This window comes from Hemiscyllium ocellatum, chromosome 1 (assembly GCF_020745735.1).
Source record: "Hemiscyllium ocellatum isolate sHemOce1 chromosome 1, sHemOce1.pat.X.cur, whole genome shotgun sequence".
Classification (NCBI taxonomy): domain Eukaryota; kingdom Metazoa; phylum Chordata; class Chondrichthyes; order Orectolobiformes; family Hemiscylliidae; genus Hemiscyllium; species Hemiscyllium ocellatum.
In genome coordinates, this window is record NC_083401.1 from 130,215,613 (window position 1) to 130,238,151 (window position 22,539).

At 42.4% G+C, this 22,539-nt stretch overlaps 1 protein-coding gene across 1 annotated transcript in view; it reads left to right on the plus strand.

The window, feature by feature from the left end:
* The first annotated feature begins 2,126 nt into the window (after window positions 1-2,126).
* LOC132817251 (flavin reductase (NADPH)-like) overlaps window positions 2,127-22,539 on the plus strand; it is a 40,027-nt gene continuing 19,614 nt past the window's right edge. Inside the window, exons 1-3 of the mRNA XM_060827653.1 lie at window positions 2,127-2,159; window positions 12,418-12,560; window positions 12,735-12,936. Coding sequence (XP_060683636.1) covers window positions 12,426-12,560; window positions 12,735-12,936 — 337 coding nt within the window. The 5' untranslated portion in view covers window positions 2,127-2,159; window positions 12,418-12,425. The remainder of the gene's footprint in view (window positions 2,160-12,417; window positions 12,561-12,734; window positions 12,937-22,539) is intronic.

Genomic DNA, 22,539 nt, shown 5'->3' on the forward strand with positions numbered 1-22,539 from the left:
ACGGTATGTTTTCAACAGGTACTATGTGCAAATCCATGAGGAAAGGTATCCTCACCCTCAATCGCAAGCAGAAAGGAGACAGGGTGGAAATCATAAATTGGTGATCAATTTCACCGCTGAATGCAGATTACAAAATCTTGTCTCAGGTCATCGCCAATGGGGTAAGTCTGTTCTAGGAATCAATGATTCACCCTGACTAGATGTGTGCTGTATAGCGCAGGAAGTCCTCTGAGAGCCTTGCACACCTCAGGGATACGATTGCCTATATACAGGATGGGAGGGGGGTCAATGCCTGCCTCATTAGCCTGGACCAGGAGAACGTCTTTGATAGAATTGACAGACTTACATGTGGGCTGTGCTCTCCAAAATAGACTTTGGTAAGGGAATCTGCAATTGCATCCAGTTGTTCTACACCAACATCAGTATTGCAGTCTTCATCAAGGGCTGGGAATCAGAAAGCTTCTTGATCAGATCCAGAGTCAGGCAGGACTGCTTATTCTCTCCTGCGTTGTTTGTGTGTTGTAAAAGCCTTTGCTGGATCTGTCTGAAGATGTGAGCCTGAGAGAGGTGACTATTCCAGAAGTGGACACCTGCAGGTCAAGGCTTCCCTGCTCATGGACGACGTTGCTGTTTTCTCCTCCAATCCGCTGTTAGGGTACAGACACATGAGCACCTACAACCAGTTCAAACTGACCCCGGGAGCCAAGGTAAATCGAGGCAAAAGCAAAGTCACGTTCTTTGATTCGATTTGATTTGATTTAATTTGATTTATTTCTGTCACATGCACCAAGGTACGGTGAAAAATGTTGGCTTATGTGCTTTACAAGCAGATCATACAAGTGCATCATTGGAATCTGGGTGTTTATCCCCTTCACGGTCAAGACAGATTACCCGAAGGTGCTGGGAATGTGGTTCAGAGGGGCTGGGACATGTGCAAATCTTGGGAGGGGTGTATCACAAGATGAGGGAGAGATTGCCTTTTGGGTGCACCATTGTGGGTAAAAACCTGATCATCAGGTGTGAGATACTACCTCAGTGTAGTATATCACACAGATGAACTTGTGCTGTTTCAGTCACCTGAACCATCTTCCACTTTACCTGGAGACCTAAGATGGACCATGTCCACAGGGACAACGTGTACAAAGCTATGGAAAAGGGGGTGGGTGGGGTGGTTAGTGGTGGAAAGAACATATTCAATGCTGCTCTCATCCTGATAGCCACCTTTTTGTGTTGCTGCATCAAGCTGTGAGTTAACCCTTAGTATGCAAACACCGAGTATCACTACATATTGAATTTTTACCAGTCTCAGGTTTTGTGAAGAATGGTCCTGACCTCATTGCTGCAGAATGGTCCAAGCAGTTGGACTGTTCCACATCACCTGTCCCTCATGAAGAAATTTGTGAAGAAAAATACCTTTGACCACAAGTCCATCAGGAAGTGGTTAGCACGTAGCATCCTCAAGATCCTGTGGAAAGGAGAGGGTAGATCCTGTCAGGTTGTTCCCTGAGCAGATTGTCAAATTAATTTAATGCCTCATCACCAGAACTTTCTAGCAAACACCAAATCATTGCCTTGGCTGGTGGTGAGAAGAGAAATACTTATGAGATCCTTTACGTACATTCAGAGTCTCTGTGCCACTGCACACTGTCTTCGAAGCAGCAACAGGTGGGGTTGAGACTGTCACACATCTCCTTCTGGAATGTGCCTTTGCAAGGGAAGCCTGGAGAAAGATGCCATGTTTTTGTCGAGGTTCATCCAGAACAATTCCGGGAAGTGAGATTCTGTGCTTTAAGGGCTGTTCCACGGACGCATACCAAGACAAGCACCAACTGCACCGGCAGGACCATCAACCCGGTGAAAGATGTTCTCTGGCCCGCCTGAAACTTTAAGAATCTTCCAGAGCAAGGAGTGGCTGAATCGGGTGTTGCAGACTGGCACATTCAAGCTGGTACTAAAGCTTGGGGTAGCTGCTGCCAAGGCATTATGGGGAAAGACCATGCCAACTGTCTTTCTGCTGAAGTATAATGGGTCCATTCAGTTATTGGACTCTTCCAGTTATATGTAAACCATATCCACATGACTAAGAAATGCCTTGTGTTTTTGCTTGTTCTCCAGATCCTAAGATTGTACAGAACCGACCTGCTTTCGTGACAATGTCTGTAAGTAAAGATTTTTATGAATAAATTATATCTATGAAATAAAAAGAATAAGTGTTAACTAATTTGCTGCACTCCAACACTAACACATCCCCTCCCCCAAACCAACAGTAGCTCTGCTGTTAGAATATTCATTAGGTAAGAAGAAGAGCAGTAATTTATGTAGACTTGATAAATCAAAGTGGCAAATATTGTTCGGCGAACAGGTTCCTGGAAAGCAGTCAAGATAGTTTCCCAGAATAGTACTTCATGGAATCAACCAGGCTGAGAGGTTACTTTAGATTTTGTTTAGTGCAAAGTGACAGAGTTAATTAGTAATCTCGTGTATACGATATGATGGATTTTCACATTGAATTTTGACGTGATTTACCGACCTCTAAAGATGGAGAACTGATCTTAACAAATCAAGCGGTTTCAACAGTCATTTGGAATAGAATAGTCATTTACTGGCAATTATATTTTTTATGTGTAAATGCAGTGAAAAGTATTATATTTGCCATGAAGCCGAGTTTAATACCAAAAACATAAATGATAAGAAATAAAAATCAAGACAAAATCCATCTTAGTTCAATTCATGATTCCGGGACTTGGGAAAAGACAGTACTGCTGGAAGACTACTGTGCTGGACAGCTGGAATACCAGGCCAGAAGCCAACCCTGATGCAGGCCATCCATGCCTGGCTGCTGGAATCTTGGCACGCAAGTCTCCACTGAAGCTGCCCCAAGGACCAATCCCATCGCTGAAGCCGGCTATCCACGCCGCTGAGTTGTCTGATGGAATCCTGGGCTGTGCTACCAAAGAAGCCAAGCAGACTGTCACTGGGCACAGCAGCAATAGCCATGAGGAACCTCCATCACCATCACAGCAGCTGCCTGAAACATCCTCCGTCCATATTGCTGACATCACCTCCACTGATGTAGCAGCCAATATTGGGTCCATGTGCTTTCCCCCTTGATGTTGCTGCTAGAGTCTCACTCTGGGCTCACCAGCTGCCTCACCGTCAGATTATGATGGGAGTTAAGAATATAAGAAATAGAATCAGGATTAGATCAAACTGAGTTCTGCTTTCTGAACTCTGCTTTCTTCCAATACATGCTGCCAGACCTGTTGAGTTTCTCCAGCAATTTCTGATATTGTTTTAAATCTCCAGCAACCACAGTTATTTGTTTTATTTTAGACAAAACGTCATTGAGTTTATAATACAATTGATCGACAGCTCGAACCCCCAAATACCGTCCAACTCCTTATGTTCCTTAATTCTCTTAACAACCAAACATTTGTCTGTGTCAACATTAAGAATATTTATTAATGGAGAATCCACAATGCCTGAAGTAGAGAATTCCAAAACTTCAAAACATCTTGAGCAAAGTAATTTCTCCTCTTCTCAGTCGTAAATGATTGGTCTTATGTGCTGAGATCATGATCCTATGTTCCAGACTCACAGGCAGGACTTTTATGTTAGTTGCTTTTAATGCAGGATTTTATCAGAGAATGAACTTGCCAAGTGGATATGAGGATAAGGAATTGTGGGATAATGGTGATGAAATCATATGTACTAAGGGAACTATCGTCTTGGTCAGCACTCCTGGGCAAATACCTGGAGTGAATGAGCTCCAGAAACCTCCTCGTTATTTGTAGTTCTTCGCCCACTTTCTCCCAAGCTGACCTCATTCCATCTGGTGCAAATGGCTGAAACCTCATAATAGCACGTTTGTGGAGAATCCAGCAGACTACCATGCTGTGGTGACTATAGAAGAGCACTCTACCCTGAACAATCCAGGCAGCAGACTGTTGGTTTGTTCCATGACATTCCAGAAAAGCAACATGTCTCCTAAGGTATGTCTGTTGTCATAATGTGTTCATGTGGCAAAGTGGAGACATGAGGCAAGAGTGGAGGTGTTCTTCCATGTCTCAGGTCCATTGTTGTAAGAGGACAACAAGGACAGACAGCACTCATCTGCATATATTTGCTGTTGGGATTATCAATCTCAAGAATTCGCTAGGGCCACCCAGGATTGTGGGCATTAACCAATATGGTACAGTGCTCATGATTGCACACTTACTGTATAGTAAAGGAATGGAGCCCCAATGTTTCCTGTATTTTTTCCATGAGACCACAGAGCCATATATGTCTTCAATTGCTGGCTCCATTCACTGTTGAAAATCCTGCTGTTCTGGGAAAACTAGGTGCCCATTTGTCATTCTCTCTGTTTAGAAATAATCATGTCTCCTCTCCTTGTGTGCAGGCTTCTGTCACCTTTCAGGTGCAGCCATCTCCTGCTCACTGGGATATGTTTGCAATGCTGTCTTCTCCTACCTGGAAGCATTCAGAAATCCATTAGACTTTCCCAAGAGTACACCCCAAGCACCATGAGAATGACAAAAAGTCATGTGCCTACCTGTAAGTTGGATGGCTGGTGCTTTGACTGTGTTTCTTTGGCAAATCCTTCATAGAGTTGAAGGTGTGTGCATCAGAAAGTGGTGAGCACAGGTCATTCATTAGCAAGGTGCTAGTTTCCAAAACATGCACAGAACCAAATACTCCAAATGCTGAAAAATCTAAAACCATTAAGTGCACTTGGTGGGTCTGGCAGCATGCATGGAGACGGCAGCAGAGATATCATGCTGAATCTGCAAACTTCCTACAGGTTAGGAATGGAGACAGTGAAGGCAACTTTCATGTCAGCTGCAAGATGCTAATCCTAGTGATGGCACTGTTTACCGGGATGAGAATAGGACAGGACTAAGGATTCTATCTGTCTGTAACCAATTAAAATATATAAACAGTGCATTAAAATTTAATTAGAGAGGGAGGTTTGAATTTTAATTGGGAGGTACACAGGTTTTCCATGCTGTCTGTTAGTGACCAGCTAAAAGGAAATGAGTACAATGGGGAGCCAATCATGGTTGGCCCAAGCAATCACTCAGTTCCACAACAGGATCAGCAGAACAATGGAGAGGGGGGGGGGGAAACTGCTGATAAGAGTGGGATATTTGTGCTCAGGCATCAAACAGAAGTGTCAGCCCTCCAGAATATACCAGGGGCAGAAGAACTGAGAGAAGGCTACCAATTATCATTGCCTCAATGCAGCATGTACTGGCATCTAAATGTGCTGCAAGGGTCTCTGCCATCGGGTGATTTGCTATGCTCTCCTCAATATGGCTTTCCAGAGAGGTGTGTTTCTTGAGGTTGATAGTCCCAATGAATGAGACAGTTTATCTAGAGCAGGAGAAGGACGATTTGAAGGGTGAGGACAATGATGAACAGAGAGCTAAATCTGTTGCATACAAAGTGGCCTAGCACAGTTCAGAGCAAGAAAGGTTCGTGAATGTTAAGGATTCCATGATCCAGGAGCATTTCATATGAACTCCACTCACCAGAATGTGAGAAATGCCATGGAAGTGAGTCTGAGATATTAGTTATAACACAGGCATGGAAAATGTAGTCTGGAACAGTTAAACATCTACTAACAATGAAAGAAGCACATCTGGCCAGCCATTTTACTATCATCATGGATGGTGTTTCATGCCACTTGCCGTGCCAAATAGACTTTGCACAAGTGATTCCTCTCAGTACTCTGTGCAACCGAATCACCTCTATCTCTCTCTCATTCTTCAACATTAGATCAAGATTGGCCTTGGTGTTGTTCTACCTGCCAGCCATCCTGTGATACCTTCCTTGATACTAGCATAAAGTCACTTTACCTGAATGCTCATAGCATTCGTAACGAGGTAGATGAGTTAGTGGCACAAATCATCGCAAATGAGTACGACTTAGTAGCTGTCACGGAGACATGGTTACAGGATGGTCACAACAGTGAGTTAAGCATTCGGGGTGTCAGACTATTTGGAAGGACTGACAGGAAGGTAAGGGAGTTGGTGTAGCTCTGATATTTAAGAATGACATAGGGTAGTAGTAAAAGATGATATAGGCTCTAAGGAGAATAAGGTTGAATCCATTTGGGTGGAATTTAGAAATTCTAAGATGACAAAATCACTGATAGGCATAGTCTTTAGGACACTAAATAATAGCAAAGAAAGAACTAATGTTTGTAAAAATGGTACGGCCATTATCATGGGGGATTTTAATCTGCATGTTGATTGATCTGTGGGCAAAGGTCTGGCAGATGGAGTACAATGTTGATAAATGTGAAATCATTCATTTTGGTAGGAATAGCAGTAAAATTATTTGAACAGTAAAATATTACAGCACGCTGCAGTGCAGATGGATCTGGGAGTCCTTGTGCACGAATCACAGAAGATTGGTTTGCAAGTGCAGCAAGTAATTATTATTAGAATCCCTGCAGTTTGGAAATAGGCCCTTCAGCCCAACAAGTCCACACTGATCCTCCGAAGACTAATCCACACAGACCCACTCCCCTACCCCTGACTAATGCAATAACCGACACACCCCTGAACACTATTGGCAATTGAGTATGGCCAATTCACCTTCCTGCACATCTTTGGATTTTGGGAGGGAATCAGAGCACCTGGAGGAAGCCCACACAGGGGGTCGTATGTGCAAACTCCATGCAGTCACCTGAGGCTGGAATTGAACCTGGGTCCGTGGCTTTGTGTAGCGCAGTGCTAGCCACTGTGCCACCCAATTAAGGAGGCAAATGGATTTTTGTCCTTTATTGCTAAAGGGATTGAGTTTAAAAGGAGGGCGGTTATGTTGCAGCTGCATAGGGTGCTGGTGAGGCCACACCTGGAATATTGCATGCAGTTTTGGTCTCCTTACTTGAGAAAGGATGTACTGGCAGAAGAGAGGGTGCAGAGGAGATTCACTAGGTTGATTCTGGAGTTGAGGGGGTTGATTTATGAGGAGAGATTGAGTAGACTGGGATTATATTCATTGGAATTTAGAAGAATGAAGGGAGATCTTATAGAAACATATAAAATTTTGAAGGGAATAGATAAGATAGAAGCAGCTAAGATGTTTCACAGGTGGCTGAAACTAAATCTAGAGAGCATAGTCTCAGAATTAGTGGGAGCAGATTTAAAACTAAATTGAAGAAGAGCTTCTTCATCATTCAAAAGGTTGTGAATTTGTAGAATTCCCTGCCCACTGAAATAGTTGAGGCTTCCTTGTTGAATGTTTTTAAAGCTAAGGTAGATAATTTTTTGAACATTAAAGGAATTAAGGGATATGGTGAGAAGATGGGTAAGTGGAGCTGAGGCCGCAAATAGATCAGTCATGAACTTATTGAATGGTGGAGCAGTCTCGAAAGGCCAGATGGCCTACTCCTGCTCCTGGTTCTTATGCTCCTTCCAATTCTGTGGCACAAGCAATAAATGTCTCCCTTTGGCTTCAGTAATAGGCTGCTATAAGGAATTTAAACCAGTTTCCCTCTTCAGTTGACCTGCTGCCATTCACAAACAGTCACAAAGTGTCACAGTTGAGTTGACTTGAAGTGCATGCCTAAAGTCAAAGTCTATGAACATTTTAATAAAGTATTAGAATCTGAACATTTCAACAAAAGCCCCTCATTGCACTTCTTCCACCCAGTGATTTATATGTGTTGGAAAAGAAAAGCAAGTACATAATACTGCACTATGTAGGATCTTGTGGTGCAGTGGTGGTGTTCCTGCCTCTGGGCTAGAAGGTCTGCTATCAAGTCCAACTTACATTGGATATGTGTTGCAACTTGATTAAAATAACAATAGTGCTATATTTGAATCCTCAGTGTCACCCTAGGTAGTTGACTCTCATATTTAATTGGGGATGCATTTGGAAGTTAGAGAAAAGTCCTCTTGACACAGGCTCAGTTATTTGTTTACAGTGGAATCAAGAATTATTAACTGTGGATCAATATGCGGGGCCAATGTTGAACATAAACATGCACTGTTTTAGAGCTGTAGAAAATATTATTTTATATGGAAGTGGTACAGAGGTTGAAGGCTGGACTCGGTCAGATACAACTTTAAAAAGTAGAGACATTGATTTCCAACAAGCCACTCACAACCTGGAAAAGCTTTATTATTGATCAGTAGTAGCATTCAGGAGAAAAGAATCACGTAACAATTTACTTTTTGCTAAGTGAGTATGTCCTGTTAAATTATGTTTTTGACTTTGTTACATACTGGAGTATTTTACTTCTCACAATTTTAAGGAATTATTGCATTTCTACTTGGTCTGTAACCAATTGAAGAGTAAAAATCATGTAACATTATTGGTTGTGTATTCTTATTAATTCTTACTAGTGTTGACAAAATCCACAACCATATTTTATTAAATCAGAACAACTGAAGTTCTGAAACTGCAAGAAAAAAGTAATAGAAAGTAGTTTCGGTAACATTTGCTCTGATATTTTCAGTGTTTTTCCCATTTATGTTCGCTATTTGACTGCTGCCTTGCGTTTACTCATATAACAACAGTTCCAAATGAATTAATTGGTTGTGAGGGTTCTGCAGCATCCTATGGATGTGAAAAACGTTTCTAAATACAAGAGTTTCTTGTAAAGGACAGTTTTGATTGACTAAGCTGAGGTTCAAGCTGATGGTCAGCTTGAAGTTCCAATGCTGCTAATGCCACATTTGATTTGTACTATATTTGCAACACTCTGCCGATAAAACTTTGCTGACAAGATGTCTCTTGATATTGTCAGCTCAATGTTCCTTACTGAAATAGTAGGGGGCAAGTATAACATTACAAGGTAGACTTAGGGTGTAATTATACTTCAGGTTTAGCTTAAGTTTAAAGCAGTTTCAACACTGTCTCAATGTTAAGGCATAAACTTATTCCAAAGTGAAACTCATTTTAAGTCCTGACTCCAGGTTCAGCATTATTGAATGTATAGATAAAAATGTACAGGTTCATCGGTTGGAACAGGACAACAATTGTAGCCACCGTAAATACTCCATATCTGAGAATGTTTGCGACCAGTAGAGTTAAAAATGAGATGAAAGTAGGACTTTTTTTTCTTTGGACAGTATGCAATTGTACCTTCTGAATTTGTATACTCAAGGAATGCAGGCTTTTTATAAAGGAAAATCATACAGCTGGAATTTCGAAGGAGTGACATGCACAGTCACATTACCCTTGTGCTCCTACTTTTGTTTTGTTAAAATACAGCTCCACATTATTGGCAGAGATTCCAATCACAGGTCTTCCAGCAATGCAAAGGAAACATCAAATACAACAGCTCTCTCAAATGCATGAGAACTGCAGGAAGTCAGATTATACCCCTGTTTTCACAGCAGCACCTGCTGTATTCTGTTAGCTCAGTTGGCTAGGTACTGGTTTATGATGTGGAGTTAATGCCAACAGAGTGGATTCAATTCCTATAACTGGCTGGGTTAATAATGAAGGTCCCTTCTTCTCAACCTCACCACTTATCTGAGGTGTGGTGACCCTTAAATTCATCAACTACCAGTTGCATGTCTCTATATTGAGAGTGGGACAATGCCAACTTTACCTTTATAATTTACTGTCTAAGGTATACTGCAGAAATTCACTAAAGATCCTTTGACACACCTTCAAACCCATTCCACTCCCATTTAGAATAATAAGGGAAGCAGATACATGGGATACCACCACCCTCAAGTTCTCCTCTAAGCCACTCACTGACCTGACTTGGAAATACATTGCCATTCTTTCACTGCCATTGGGTCAGAATCCTCCACTTGCTTCCTTAGCAGCAATGTGCATCTACCTACAGCATGTGGACTGTAGTGGTTCAAGAAAGCAACTTATCACAACCTGCTCAAAGGCAAATAAGGATGCTGGCCCAGTCTGCTATGCCCATGTCACACATGTGAATAAAAAACAAACATGATCTGACCCTTCCTCAAGTAATTCCCTTGCTTTCTGCCACCAACGGCGTTCTACCGGAATAAAAAGCTCTGGGAAATATGACTATCAGAGGATGAAGAAACATGGCAGCTTTCAGGATAGCGTACAAACCTTTAAGTAGTCTACTGCTGTTGTTGGCATGCCTGCCAACATGCCATTAGTGGACCATACTATAACGTATTACATAGGTAACTCTGATACTATAGTGAAGGATGAAAGCAAGAAAGTTGATATCGAGGGAAGTAAAGTCCAAGATAAATAGAACTACTTCCAAAAAAAATTGAACATGGCTTTGAAAGCAGTGGGTGGCACGGTGACACAGCGCCAGAGACCCGTGTTCACTTCCCGCCTCAGGTGACCGACTGTGCAGAGTTTGCACATTCTCCCCGTGTCTACGTGGGTTTTCTCCGGGTGCTCCGGTTTCCTCCCACAGTCCAAAATTGTGCAGGTTAGGTGAATTGGCCAAGCTAAATTGCCCGTAGCGTTAGGTGAATGGGTCTGGGTGGGTGGACTTCGGCGGGTCAGTGTGGGCTTGTTGGGCCGAAGGGCCTGTTTCCACACTGTAAGTAATCTAATCTAATCAGTGAGATCACGCAGTTAGAATAAGTCCAACAAGAACCAACCTTTCGTAGGAAATGCCAGCAGCTTTGCGGATTCACTTTTTGCTTTTGAATAAATAAATTCAATTGAAAATTGATTTCTGACCAGACACCTACCTAATTTCCTTTTATGAGTTCAATACAGCTTGACTTTGAAAGTTGAAATCAAAATTTTAAGTTAAATCCTGAGTTAATTGTGGATTTGGATATTTTATATTAATATAACTAATATAATTATGATATATTGAGGATTTCCTGCTTGCCTGGATTAGGCGAAGATTGTTGTGGAATCTCAACCCCTTCTTGTGACTTTAAATTCTTTCACACATACTAACCCAAACCCTGTTGGCAGTTACAGTTTTGCCCATCATAACTGAGCCCAATTCTGTTCTCTTGAAATGCACTCTCCAGATGAGTTGTGAAGCATAGATTAACGCTGATCTCCTTTTTTCTGTAAAAAAGCGATTGTTGTGTTAACCAAACATAGGTCAGAGAGTGGAACCTTCTTAATCTGTAATGCTTAGAATCACATCATTCTGTTGAGCTAGCAAGCCACCATGAAGTCCCTTTCTTTCAAATAAAGCCCATTCCAATATATCTATGACATAACAGAGAAATATATTTTCATTAAAATGGGAAAAATTGTTCTGCACATATTATATTTTAGTACTATTACAAAGTTCTCTGATACAGTGAGATTTGGTGAGGATAATTTGACTTAATTTCAGAAACATTCAATGAAATTGCAGGAATTTACAAGAAGAAATGCAGCATCGATGCTGGGGTGGTGTAATAGTAAAGGTTATATCAGTTTAATAAAGTGCATTCATCAATCTGTTTTGATGGGAAGAAGGCAAAAATAAAACTGGGGAGCAAGAACCCATTGAAATATTTTTTGAGGTGCTACTGGAGAGTGATGAATAGGATTCTAGACTAATCAAAATGCTTTGTATGCACCAAGAATTGTTCTTTTCTCCCCCTGTTTCTCATTCTAATGTAAATGGGCCTACATTATAGTTCTTATGTTATTTTGGGAAGTGAAGAATACAAAAGTCAATCACTCCATTATTGATGACACAGTATCTTTGAATCATAAATCGTAGAAGTGAACAACAACAAAATAGATAATTAACCATTAATTGCACTTATTATCACAAAGGTTCAAGACTTACATTAAAGAATTGGGAAGCGAATTTGGCTGTTCAAGCCTTCATCCCCATTCATCCAAATCATGGCTAATCATTTATGTTAACTCCATCTTCCTCCATTATGTCCATATCCCTTAATTTCCCTACTACCCCAAAATTCATCAACTTCTGTCTTGAATAGGCTCAATGACAGATTCACTATCAAATTTGATTACTAACTAGGTCGAAAAGCAAATTACAAAAGAAAGGTACTATTGCCAATGAAACATCTGGTATGAAAGAAAAAGTCACAACAAGCAATAATTGAAGTTTGAGCTGAGTTCATTGTGGAATACTGTGGGAAAGCCATTTCCCACACCACTCAACTGTAAATCTCTCAGTTATGGTTGAGAATGCCATTCACATCCATACACAAGAAGAATTAAGACTATGCAAACTGCTTCACTGAGAATACTTTCAATTATCAGCATGAGGTTTTGCATGCGTCAATTTGTTTGAAAGTCGAAGCTCGAAGTGCAAGGGGAGTCAGTGTATTGGATCACTTGATCATCCAGTCCTGGCAATCTACGTGTACTATTGATTGTAGAGAAAGTGTGAGATCTTAAATTAACGAGTGTGAAAGTATGATAGAAATTATTATTACACTTTAAATAGAGTATCAAACTATTGGTTTGACTATCTGTGAATAGACTGCATCATTTCTTGACTGCTACTTTCAGACTGAAGAATGAAACTCTTGATACTTGGGGCCACAGGACAAACAGGCCAATTATTAGTGAGACAAGCACTAGAACAGGGCCATGTGGTGAAAGCTGTTGTGAGAACTCCCAGCAAGCTGACCATTCAGCATGACAACCTGAAGGTAACCACTAGCAACCTAGAATTATGTTGAATATTGCAATGACATATTTATTTAAAGATACAGATTTCCTAACAGAGGCAATCATGCCAGAATCAAGAATTTTAATACATGTTCTGTTTCTAACACAGATGACAGCTCACAGCACAATGTTCCATTCTTTAATCATTTTTGCAGGTAGTGAAAGCAAATATTTTCTCAGCCGACAGTCTTCAGGGGCATTTTAACGACCAGGATGTTATCATGTGCTGCCTTGGGTTCCCAATACGCTTATTTTCTGGACATACTGAATACACAGAATCAATGAAAGCTATAATTCCTGCTATGCGTAAGGCAGAAGTAACTCGAATTATAGCAATGTCATCCTGGTACACTAAACGTGAGTACTTCTTACAACTATTGCTATGATGCTGCATGTGTAGTGACTTTTTACGAGAGATTGATTTCCTAAATTATCCAGAGGTGTGGCGATGCTGCTTCTTAGCAAGGTTATGTTGTCCTTGGTTTGTTTCAAGAGGGGTTGCAAAAGGCAGAGGTTCTGATTTGCCTGGGATTAGATTAGATTACTTACAGTGTGTCAACAGGCCCTTGGCCCAACAAGTCCACACCGACCCGCCGAAGCGCAACCCACCCATACATTTACCCCTTACCTAACTGTATGGGCAATTTAGCATGGCCAATTCACCTGACCCGCATATCTTTGGACTGTGGGAGGAAACCGGAGCACCCGGAGGAAACCCACACAGACACAGGGAGGACGTGCAAACTCCACACAGTCAGTCGCCTGAGGCAGGAATTGAACCCGGGTCTCTGGCGCTGTGAGGCAGCAGTGCTAACCACTGTGCCACCGTGTGGGACAGTGCTAATCGCTAAGATACTGCCTAAGGCAACAATCAGGGAAAAGGCTTTTAGGTTTTTTTTAAAATCATTCGTACAATGAAAGGGGAGTGGCCAGTTCTCTCAGTTCAGGGTTTTTCTGGTTTGGTTTGGTTTTTACAAACAGTCTGTTAAAACCACTGGGTACAGAGAAGCAGCTACAGTGAAAAAAAGGTTTCTTGCTTCAGCAGATGATGCCTGGCTGATTTTCTCCCTCTCACATTTCTCCTATAAGAGCCTGGGTTTGAATTTACCATTTTTTACCAAGGGCTGTGTTTATGAGATTGTAGCAGGAAATTGGAACAGCATCATTAAGTTGTGATGGAGTGGTTTGGGTTTTCAGATAGGTTAAGTTATTCTATTTTGTTCTCTTTTGTTCATATTTCACTTGTATTCTGTAAATAAATTCAGTTTTGTTTAAAACTGAGTGGTTTGACCAGCTGCATCACTCCTGGAATATCCATTTTGCATCTGCCAAACACAACTAAAAATGTTAGGGTTTGAGCTACCGTCTTAAAACATTTTGAAGGGGTCTGGTCTGGTCCATAACAATGGAAGCAACCACAAGACAAGAATTATATTTTTTAAAACTTTTACTGTAACAAAAACCAAAATCAACAAAATTCAAATAGTGACAAATAGGCAAGTGGCACTTTCTTTTAAACAAAAGTAAATTTATTTAACTTTACGCCACATTTCAGGTGCACGTGTGGTAAGAGAGGGCGGTCCAAAAGCTTCTCAAGGTTTCCATTCAAGCACAATCACTGCATTGCTATTGCCAACTGTTCCACTCCATATCATTTGCATACAATTATCACTAGCAAGGCACATCTCAGTTCAACAACCCAACCTAGCATGCCAGTCCTGATAATTCAGAATTCCAGAGATTCATATATTCAACCCTTTTAAACAGTTTAGTCAGCTCTGGTAAAGGGAATTTTCATTTTGCACACACCTAATCCACCATCATTTCCAACAAAATTTTTCCTAGCCTCTGACATGCTCTGTTAGCCACTGTGTGTATGTGGTGAGTCCAGTTGAGTTTCTGGCCAATGGTAACACCAAGAATGTTATCATTGGAATTCAGTGATGGCAACACAAGTGAATGTCAGGGGGTGGTGGTTAGATTGTCTCTTACCGGAGATGGTCATTGCATGGCATTTAAATGGTGCGAATGTTACTTGTCACTAAGCAGCCCAAGCCTCTGTTTATCCAAATCTTGTTGCAATTGAATATTGACTGTTTTAATATGTGATGATTTGCAAAGATGGAAAGTCAATGATGAAGCAGCTGAAGATGTTGGGCCGAGGACACTATCCTGAGGAACATCTGCAGAGATGTCCTGGAGCTGAGGTGACTGGCCTTAACCACAATCATCTCCCACTGTGTCAGGTATGACTCCAACAATGGAGAGTTTGCCCCCAATACCCATTGATTCCAGTTTTGCTGGGCACCTTAATGCCCCATTGAGTTAAGCCTTGATGTCGAGGGCTGTCACTCTGACCTCATGTCTGAAAATCAGCTCATTTGTCCATGTTGAACCAGGTCTGTAATGAGTTCAGGAGCTGAGTGGTCCTAGCGGAGCCCAAACTGTGTGTAAGTGTGTGGGTTCTGGCTGAGCAGGTGATGCTTGATAACACTGTTAACAACACTTAACATCACTTTACGGATGATTGTGAGTGGACTAATGGTGCAGTAAATGACTGAGTTGGATTTGACCTGCTTTTTATGTGTAGGACTTGCCTGGGCAATTTTTCATGTTGTTGGATGGATGTCATTGCTATAACTGTACTGGAAAAACTTGGCTGAGAGAGAATTAAGTTCTGGAGAACATGTCTTCGGTATTACTGCTAGAATGTGGTCAGGACCTTTGCAACATTCATTGCCTCCAACCATTTCTTGATATCCCATGGAGTGAATTGGATTGGCTGAAGACTGGTATCTGTAATGTTGTGGACCACAGGAAATGTCTGAGATGGATCTTCCCCTTATTACTTCTGGCTGAAAATTGCTGCAAATGCTTCAGCTTTATCCTTTGCAGACACTGCCTGTGAAATTGAAAACTGTGATGGGTAATTCCCCATGAGTGGAACACTCAGCAAAGAAAATCCTTAAAGTTGGAGAATTCTAAGATTTTGGCTTCAATTAAGCTGATAGTTACCTAGGAAGAGTTAGTTGATTTGAAGACCTAATTCAGTTCAACTAACTATTAAACTGACCCTTCAACTTAACATTTGACTCATAACTACAAGACTCCCAACTCTTTACCCCCTTAGAACTTTGAAAATACCCATACCAGCACCCTCTGACTGGGAATTACTGGTACTACCCTATCTCCCATACCTTCACTGCACCTAAAATACCTGCCTCTTCCCCACCAGAGCAATTACCAATACGCCTTCTTTGCTGGACCCAACATATCCAATGCCACACCCTACACCTGCTCCAACCCCGCTGCCAAACCCATACCAACTGCCTGCTGCAAAAGAGGTTTGATTTCCCCTGCTTATTCCCCTGCTTATTTTCACTACAAGGAAATTGTTCCATTTCAGAATCACTCTGCATTTCTGAAGGCACTGGGATTGGAATGGCTGGCCAGAAATGCAGAACTCAGAGCCAACAAAAAAATGCAAAAATGGAGTAGTGACCTGACTTTGATTGCCGTTCCTTGGAATATCTGAATAATGATTGAAGTGTGCTTTTATGCTTTCTACAATCTCATCAGCAGTCATTAAATCAGCTGCTTTTGCCTTGCAATAGTCAGAATAGCCTGCAGTGACAAGATAATCAGTCCTGCAAGAGGTATACTCCTAGCTTCATCTTGGGATGTTATGTCTCATCAGGCACTCTCTAGTATGTTTAGCTTGGTTCTCATTACAAACACCATACTGGCTGATGTGGTTCTCAATTTCGTTGCTCATGTTTGGCCAAATGAGCACTTCTCTTGACATTCTCAGTCTTAATTTTCAATTTGTTGGTGGCCTGCAAGGATACCTTTTCGTATCTCTTATCTCCAATCCTTAGAGATAATGTTTCTATTTCTTTTATACAGGATGCTGCCTTGGGCTAATAGTTCAGCAAATTCATATCTCAGTGATGAAGAAGGATTCTAGGAAAGAGATTATCTGACCATGGTTTACCAGGGAATTTAATGACAGTGTCTAATTGTAAGAAGGGGGTTCTTGCGATACAATGCCAGTGTCCCTACCTCTGACTCAGGAGGCTTTGATTCAACTCTCACCTCTCCATGTGTGTGTAATGCAAAGCTCTCAACAGGGTGATTAGAAAATATAAAATTGAAAGAAACAGAAGTTATGATGTGGCAAAGATTAATGGTAAATCAGAGAATTGGGAAAGTTTTAAAAGCCAACAAAGCATGACCAAAAAGATAGAGGGAGAAAAAGAAATGAAGGTAAACTAGTAAATAACATAAAAACAGACTGTAATAGCTTCTTGAAATAAATAGGAGAAAGAACTACAGTGAACATTGACCTCTGAAAAATACTCATAAGGAGTCCAAAAATGGCAGATGAGTTGAGCAAATGCTAACGTCAGTCTTCACAATGGAGCATACAAATAGCATTCCAAAAGTACTAAATAATCAAGGAGATAAAAGGGCAGGGGAAATAAACACAATAACTATAACTAGAGGAAAGTTCCAGGGAAAATAATGGGACAAAAGGCCAATAGATACCCTGGACCTGATGGATTGCATCTGAAGATTTTAAAGGAAATAGCTACAAAGATAGGGGATACACTGGTAGTAATTTTCCAAGAATCCTTAGGTTCTGGAAAAGTTCTAGAGGTTGGAAAATTGTCAATACAACAACCTTACTCAAAACAGGAGGTAGACAAAAACAGGTTACTCTACCCAGTTAGGTAACACGTGTTATTAGGAAAAAGTTAGTGTCTATAAAGGAACAAATAACAATGTATTTAGAAACACATAAAATAATCAGAAAGAGAAGGCATGACTTCATGATGAGGAAATTATGCCTGACAAATGTTTACACTTTCTTGAGAAATAGGGTGAATAAAGGGGAGCCAATAGATGTAATATCTTTGGATTTCTGAAGGCATTCAGTAAAGTATTACATATAAGGCTACTTAACAAGACAAGAGCCCATGGTTTTGGAGCTGACATACTAGCATTAGTATGTTAGATAAAGAATTGGCTAAAGAATATCAGTCAGAGAGTTGGGATTTAGAGGATATGTAAATGTTGGTAACATGTTCCAATGGGAGTGTCACTGGGATCAGTGCTGGGGCCACACTTACTTTCAATATATATTGATGACTTTGATGAGACGGCAAGGAGTAAGGATGATACAAAGAAACTACAGAAGGATATAGACAGATTAATGAAGGGCAAAATCATGGCAGATGAAATGTAATATGAGAAAATGTGAGATTATGCAGGATTCTGCAAGTGGCCAGTGCAGTCTATACTGATCATTGAACTCCTTTTTCAACTTTGGCCCCATATATTTTATTCTTACCATTAATAAGTCATGTTCACTTGGGGTGTGACATGGAATTCAAGGTTTTAAAAATATTTGCAATTCATCTAATATGTTCTTCAAAGAGATTTTCAGTGGAAGGCACTTTGAAACAATCTCTCCTGAACATGATAAAAGTAGAACTAAGTGTAGTTTCTCTGGCCTGTTAGTCACATCTGCTGCAATTTCATAATTTTCCATTGTGATTGGAGAAAACTAACTGTTTGTTTCCCATTGTCTTTCATCTTGACCAGTGCTGAGAAAGGAAGGTTTGCAGCAATATGTCTTACCCAGTGCCTTCTGTGATGGTTTGTTTATTGTTTCTTTTCTATGGCTTCCTATGGCTTTTAGTATGTTTCAGAAACTCTAAACATTCTTATGTTCTCCTTTCAGTAGCCATGCCTCTATACAGCCCTTCTGCCCTCAATCTCAGCTCCGCTGTACAATGGTTTGGTTTGTACTGTATCTTTATTGTACTCACTGTGAAATGGATGTTTCCAATTGAATGCTTCTTGGTAGCAGTCACACAATTGCATCTCCATCCTGAAAACAATGTTCTATTAAACTTCCACAGTTACTGCCATGTGTTTACTGCACTGAAATAACTGCACAGTGGCTGGTATTCCATTACCAAGTCCTCCTTTAATTACTTGTGCACACTACCCTGGCTGTAGCAAGTGAGCTCAGAGTCAGTCCCCTGAACTGAAGAGATTCTAAATCCCCTGTTTATTTTTTTTCTTGCTTTTTTCCTTTTTTTTACACCCAAGCAGCCAGTGACAAGCAGTGCCTGTCACATCAAAGGGCAATGCTGTGTAATCAAACAGTGAAGGGGAGGGCAGGGAATTAAATCAAAATAGAATTGGAGGGGGAAATAATGCACTCCACTCCCTGCGGTGCCCACCTCTCCCTGAACAACTCCAGGGTGTTGGTGGACACCGCGTGTTCCTTCTCCAGAGACACCTGGGCTCTAACGTAACCGCGGAAGAGGGGCAGGCAGTCGGCCCTCACGACCCCCTTCACAGCCCGCTGCCTGGACCTGTTTATGGCCAGTTTGGCCAGGCCCAGGAGCAGACCCATGAGGAGGTCTTCAGACCTGCCATACCTCCGCTGTACCGGGTGCCCGAAGATCAGGAGCGCGGGACTGAAGTGCACCCAAAAGCAGTGAAGGAGGTTTTCAAGAAAATCAAAGAGGGAGTGCAAACGCCCACACCCAATATACACATGGTCCACAGACTCCACAGCGCCACAGAACAAGCAGTTGGGCTGGGAGTCCGTGAACCACCGCAATCTGCGGTTGCAGAGGACCGCTGCGTGCAGCAGCCTCCACCCCAGATCCCCGAGAGAAAGGGGGAGGACTCCCGCGTAGAGAGCCCTCCTCTGGGGATCCCCACTGCCCGGTGGCAAATGGCCATGCCAAGGCGTGTCCAGACAGTGGATGAGGGAGAAGAGGTGGACCGTGTGCAGCAGCAGTCGCTACAGGGCCCTCCTTTTTATGTCCTTAAAAGGGACAATCCCCTGTTTATTTTTTTTTTCTCTTTTCAGTGTCAGGATGTCTGACATTCCTTTTTTTACCCCAATTTTTTTTTTCTTTTTTGCATTCCTGATTTTTTTCTCTCTTAACCCCCTACACTACCGCATAACTGCGGTAGTGCTTCCCCTGTTTATTGTTTTATTATTTTTTCTTTTTTTACTGAAGGGGAGGGAATCTCCTGTTAATTTTTGTTTCTCTTTTTTTAACCCCCACACTACCGCCTAACTGCGGTAGTGCTTATTTTTTCCCCAGCATCCATTGTGTGCGTGTGCAGGTGTGAGACACAAAGTGCACGAATCTTTATTCAATTTCCACCACCAGGAAGATAGGAAAACATCTGGGTGGCCAGTGACAAGCAGTGCCCCCCACATCAAAGGGCAATGCTGTGTGATCAAACAGTGAAGGGGGGGCAGGGACTAAATCAAAATAGAGTTGGAGGGGGTAATAATGCACTCCACTCCCTGCGGTGCCCACCTCTCCCTGAACAACTCCAGGGTGTTGGTGGACACCGCGTACTCCTTCTCCAAGGACACCCGGGCCCAATAGTAACCGCGGAAGAGGGGCAGGCAGTCGGCCCTCATGACCCCCTCCACGGCCCGCTGCCTGAACCTGTTTATGGCGAGTTTGGCCAGGCCCAGGAGCAGACCCACGAAGAGGTCTTCAGACCTGCCCTCCCTCCTCCGTACCGGGTGCCCAAAGATCAGGAGCGTGGGACTGAAGTGCAATCAAAAGCAGAGGAGAAGGTTTTTAAGAAAATCAAAAAGGGAGTGCAAAAGCCCACACCCAATATACACATGGTCTACAGACTCCACAGCACCACAGAACAAGCAGTTGGGCTGGGAGTCCGTGAACCACCGCAATCTGCGGTTGCAGAGGACCCCTGCGTGCAGCAGCCTCCACCCCAGATCCCCGAGAGAAAGGGGGAGGACTCCCACGTAGAGAGCCCTCCTCTGGGGATCCCCACCACACGGTGGCAAATGGCCATGCCAAGGCATGTCCAGACAGTGGATGAGGGAGAAGAGGTGGACCGTGTGCAGCAGCAGTCGCTATAGGGCTCTCCTTTTTATGTCCTTAAAAGGGACAATCCCCTGTTTTTTTTTCTCTTTTGAGTCAGGATGTTTGACATTCCTGTTTATTTTTAACCCCGATTTTTTTTCTTTTTTGCATTCCTGTTCTTTTTTTCTCTCTCTTAACCCCCCACACTACCGCCTAACTGCGGTAGTGCTTCCCCTGTTTATTGTTTTATTTTTTTTCTTTTTTTCTTTTTTCTTTTTTCTTTTTTTTGACACGCAGTGCCCTTAATCCCCCATTTATTTATTTTTTCCTTTTTTTTCAAACCCCACACTACCGCCTAACTGCGGTAGTGCTTCCCCTGTTTATATTTTTTTTTGTTTTTTTTTGTTTTTTTTTTTCACATCAAACTGAGCTGTTTATTTTTTTTTCCATGGTGTGTGTGTAGTTGTGAGACATAGTGAGAGACGCAAAGTGCACAAATCTTTATTCAATATCCACCACCAGGAAAAGTAGGAAAACACCCGAGTGGCCAGTGACAAGCAGTGCCCTTCACAACAAAGGGCAATGCTGTGTGATCAAAACAGTGAAGGGGAGGGCAGGGACTAAATCAAAATAGAGTTGGAGGGGGAAATGATGCACTCCACTCCCTGCGGCGCCCACCTCTCCCTGAACAACTCCAGGGTGTTGGTGGACACTGCGTGCTCCTTCTCCAAGGACACCCGGGCCCTAACGTAACCGCGGAAGAGGGGCAGGCAGTCGGCCCTAACGACCCCCTCCACGGCCCGCTGCCTGGACCTGTTTATGGCCAGTTTGGCCAGGCCCAGGAGCAGACCCACGAGGAGGTCTTCAGACCTGCCCTCCCTCCTCCGCACTGGGTGCCCGAAGATCAGGAGCGTGGGACTGAAGTGCAACCAAAAGCAGAGGAGGAGGTTTTAAAGAAAATCAAAAAGGGAGTGCAAGCGCCCACACCCAATATACACATGGTCCACGGACTCCACAGCGCCACAGAACAAGCGGTTGGGCTGGGAGTCCGTGAACCACCGCAATCTGCGGTTGCAGGGGACTGCTGCGTGCAACACCCTCCACCCCAGATCCCCGAGAGAAAGGGGGAGGACTCCAGCGTAGAGGGCCCTCCACTGGGGATCCCCACCGCCCGGTGGCAAATGGGCACGCCAGGGCGTGTCCGGGCGGTGGATGAGGGAGAAGAGGTGGACCGTGTGCAGCAGCAGTCGCTATAGGGCCCTCCTTTTTATGTCCTTAAAAGGGACAATCCCCTGTTTTTTTTTCTCTTTTGAGTCAGGATGTTTGACATTCCTGTTTATTTTTAACCCCGATTTTTTTTCTTTTTTGCATTCCTGTTCTTTTTTTCTCTCTCTTAACCCCCCACACTACCGCCTAACTGCGGTAGTGCTTCCCCTGTTTATTGTTTTATTTATTTTATTTTTTTCTTTTTTCTTTTTTTTGACACGCAGTGCCCTTAATCCCCCATTTATTTATTTTTTCCTGTTTTTTCAAACCCCACACTACCGCCTAACTGCGGTAGTGCTTCCCCTGTTTTTTTTTAAACTGAGGAGACTCTGAATCTCCTGGTTATATTTTATTAAACAAATACAAAACAGTTTACAAAAAACAGTTACAGCTGTAAAGAAAACAGCAATTTTGCAAGGGAGAGGAGCAGCAAAGCTAGGCCCCAAACCCTACCGTTCAACCATTTTACAGAGAATGAGGACAAACCTCAAATCCCAGTTCCACATTTAACAAGACAGTGACAATGACATTTGTACATTCAACAATACGGTTACATACAAAAGTGCAGACAATACAGACCCAGCAAGCCCCCACCCCTCCCACCTTCCGACCACTCTAAGGCAGCCCGCCCCTACCCACCTTCCCCTGTTTATATTATTTTTTTTTCTTTTTTTTGTCTTCTTTTCTTTTTCTTGAGAGACACAAAGTGCACGAATCGTTATTTAATTTCCACCACCAGAAAAATAGAAAAACACCCGAATGGCCAGTGACAAGCAGTGCCCTTCACATCAAAGGGCAATGCTGTGTGATCACA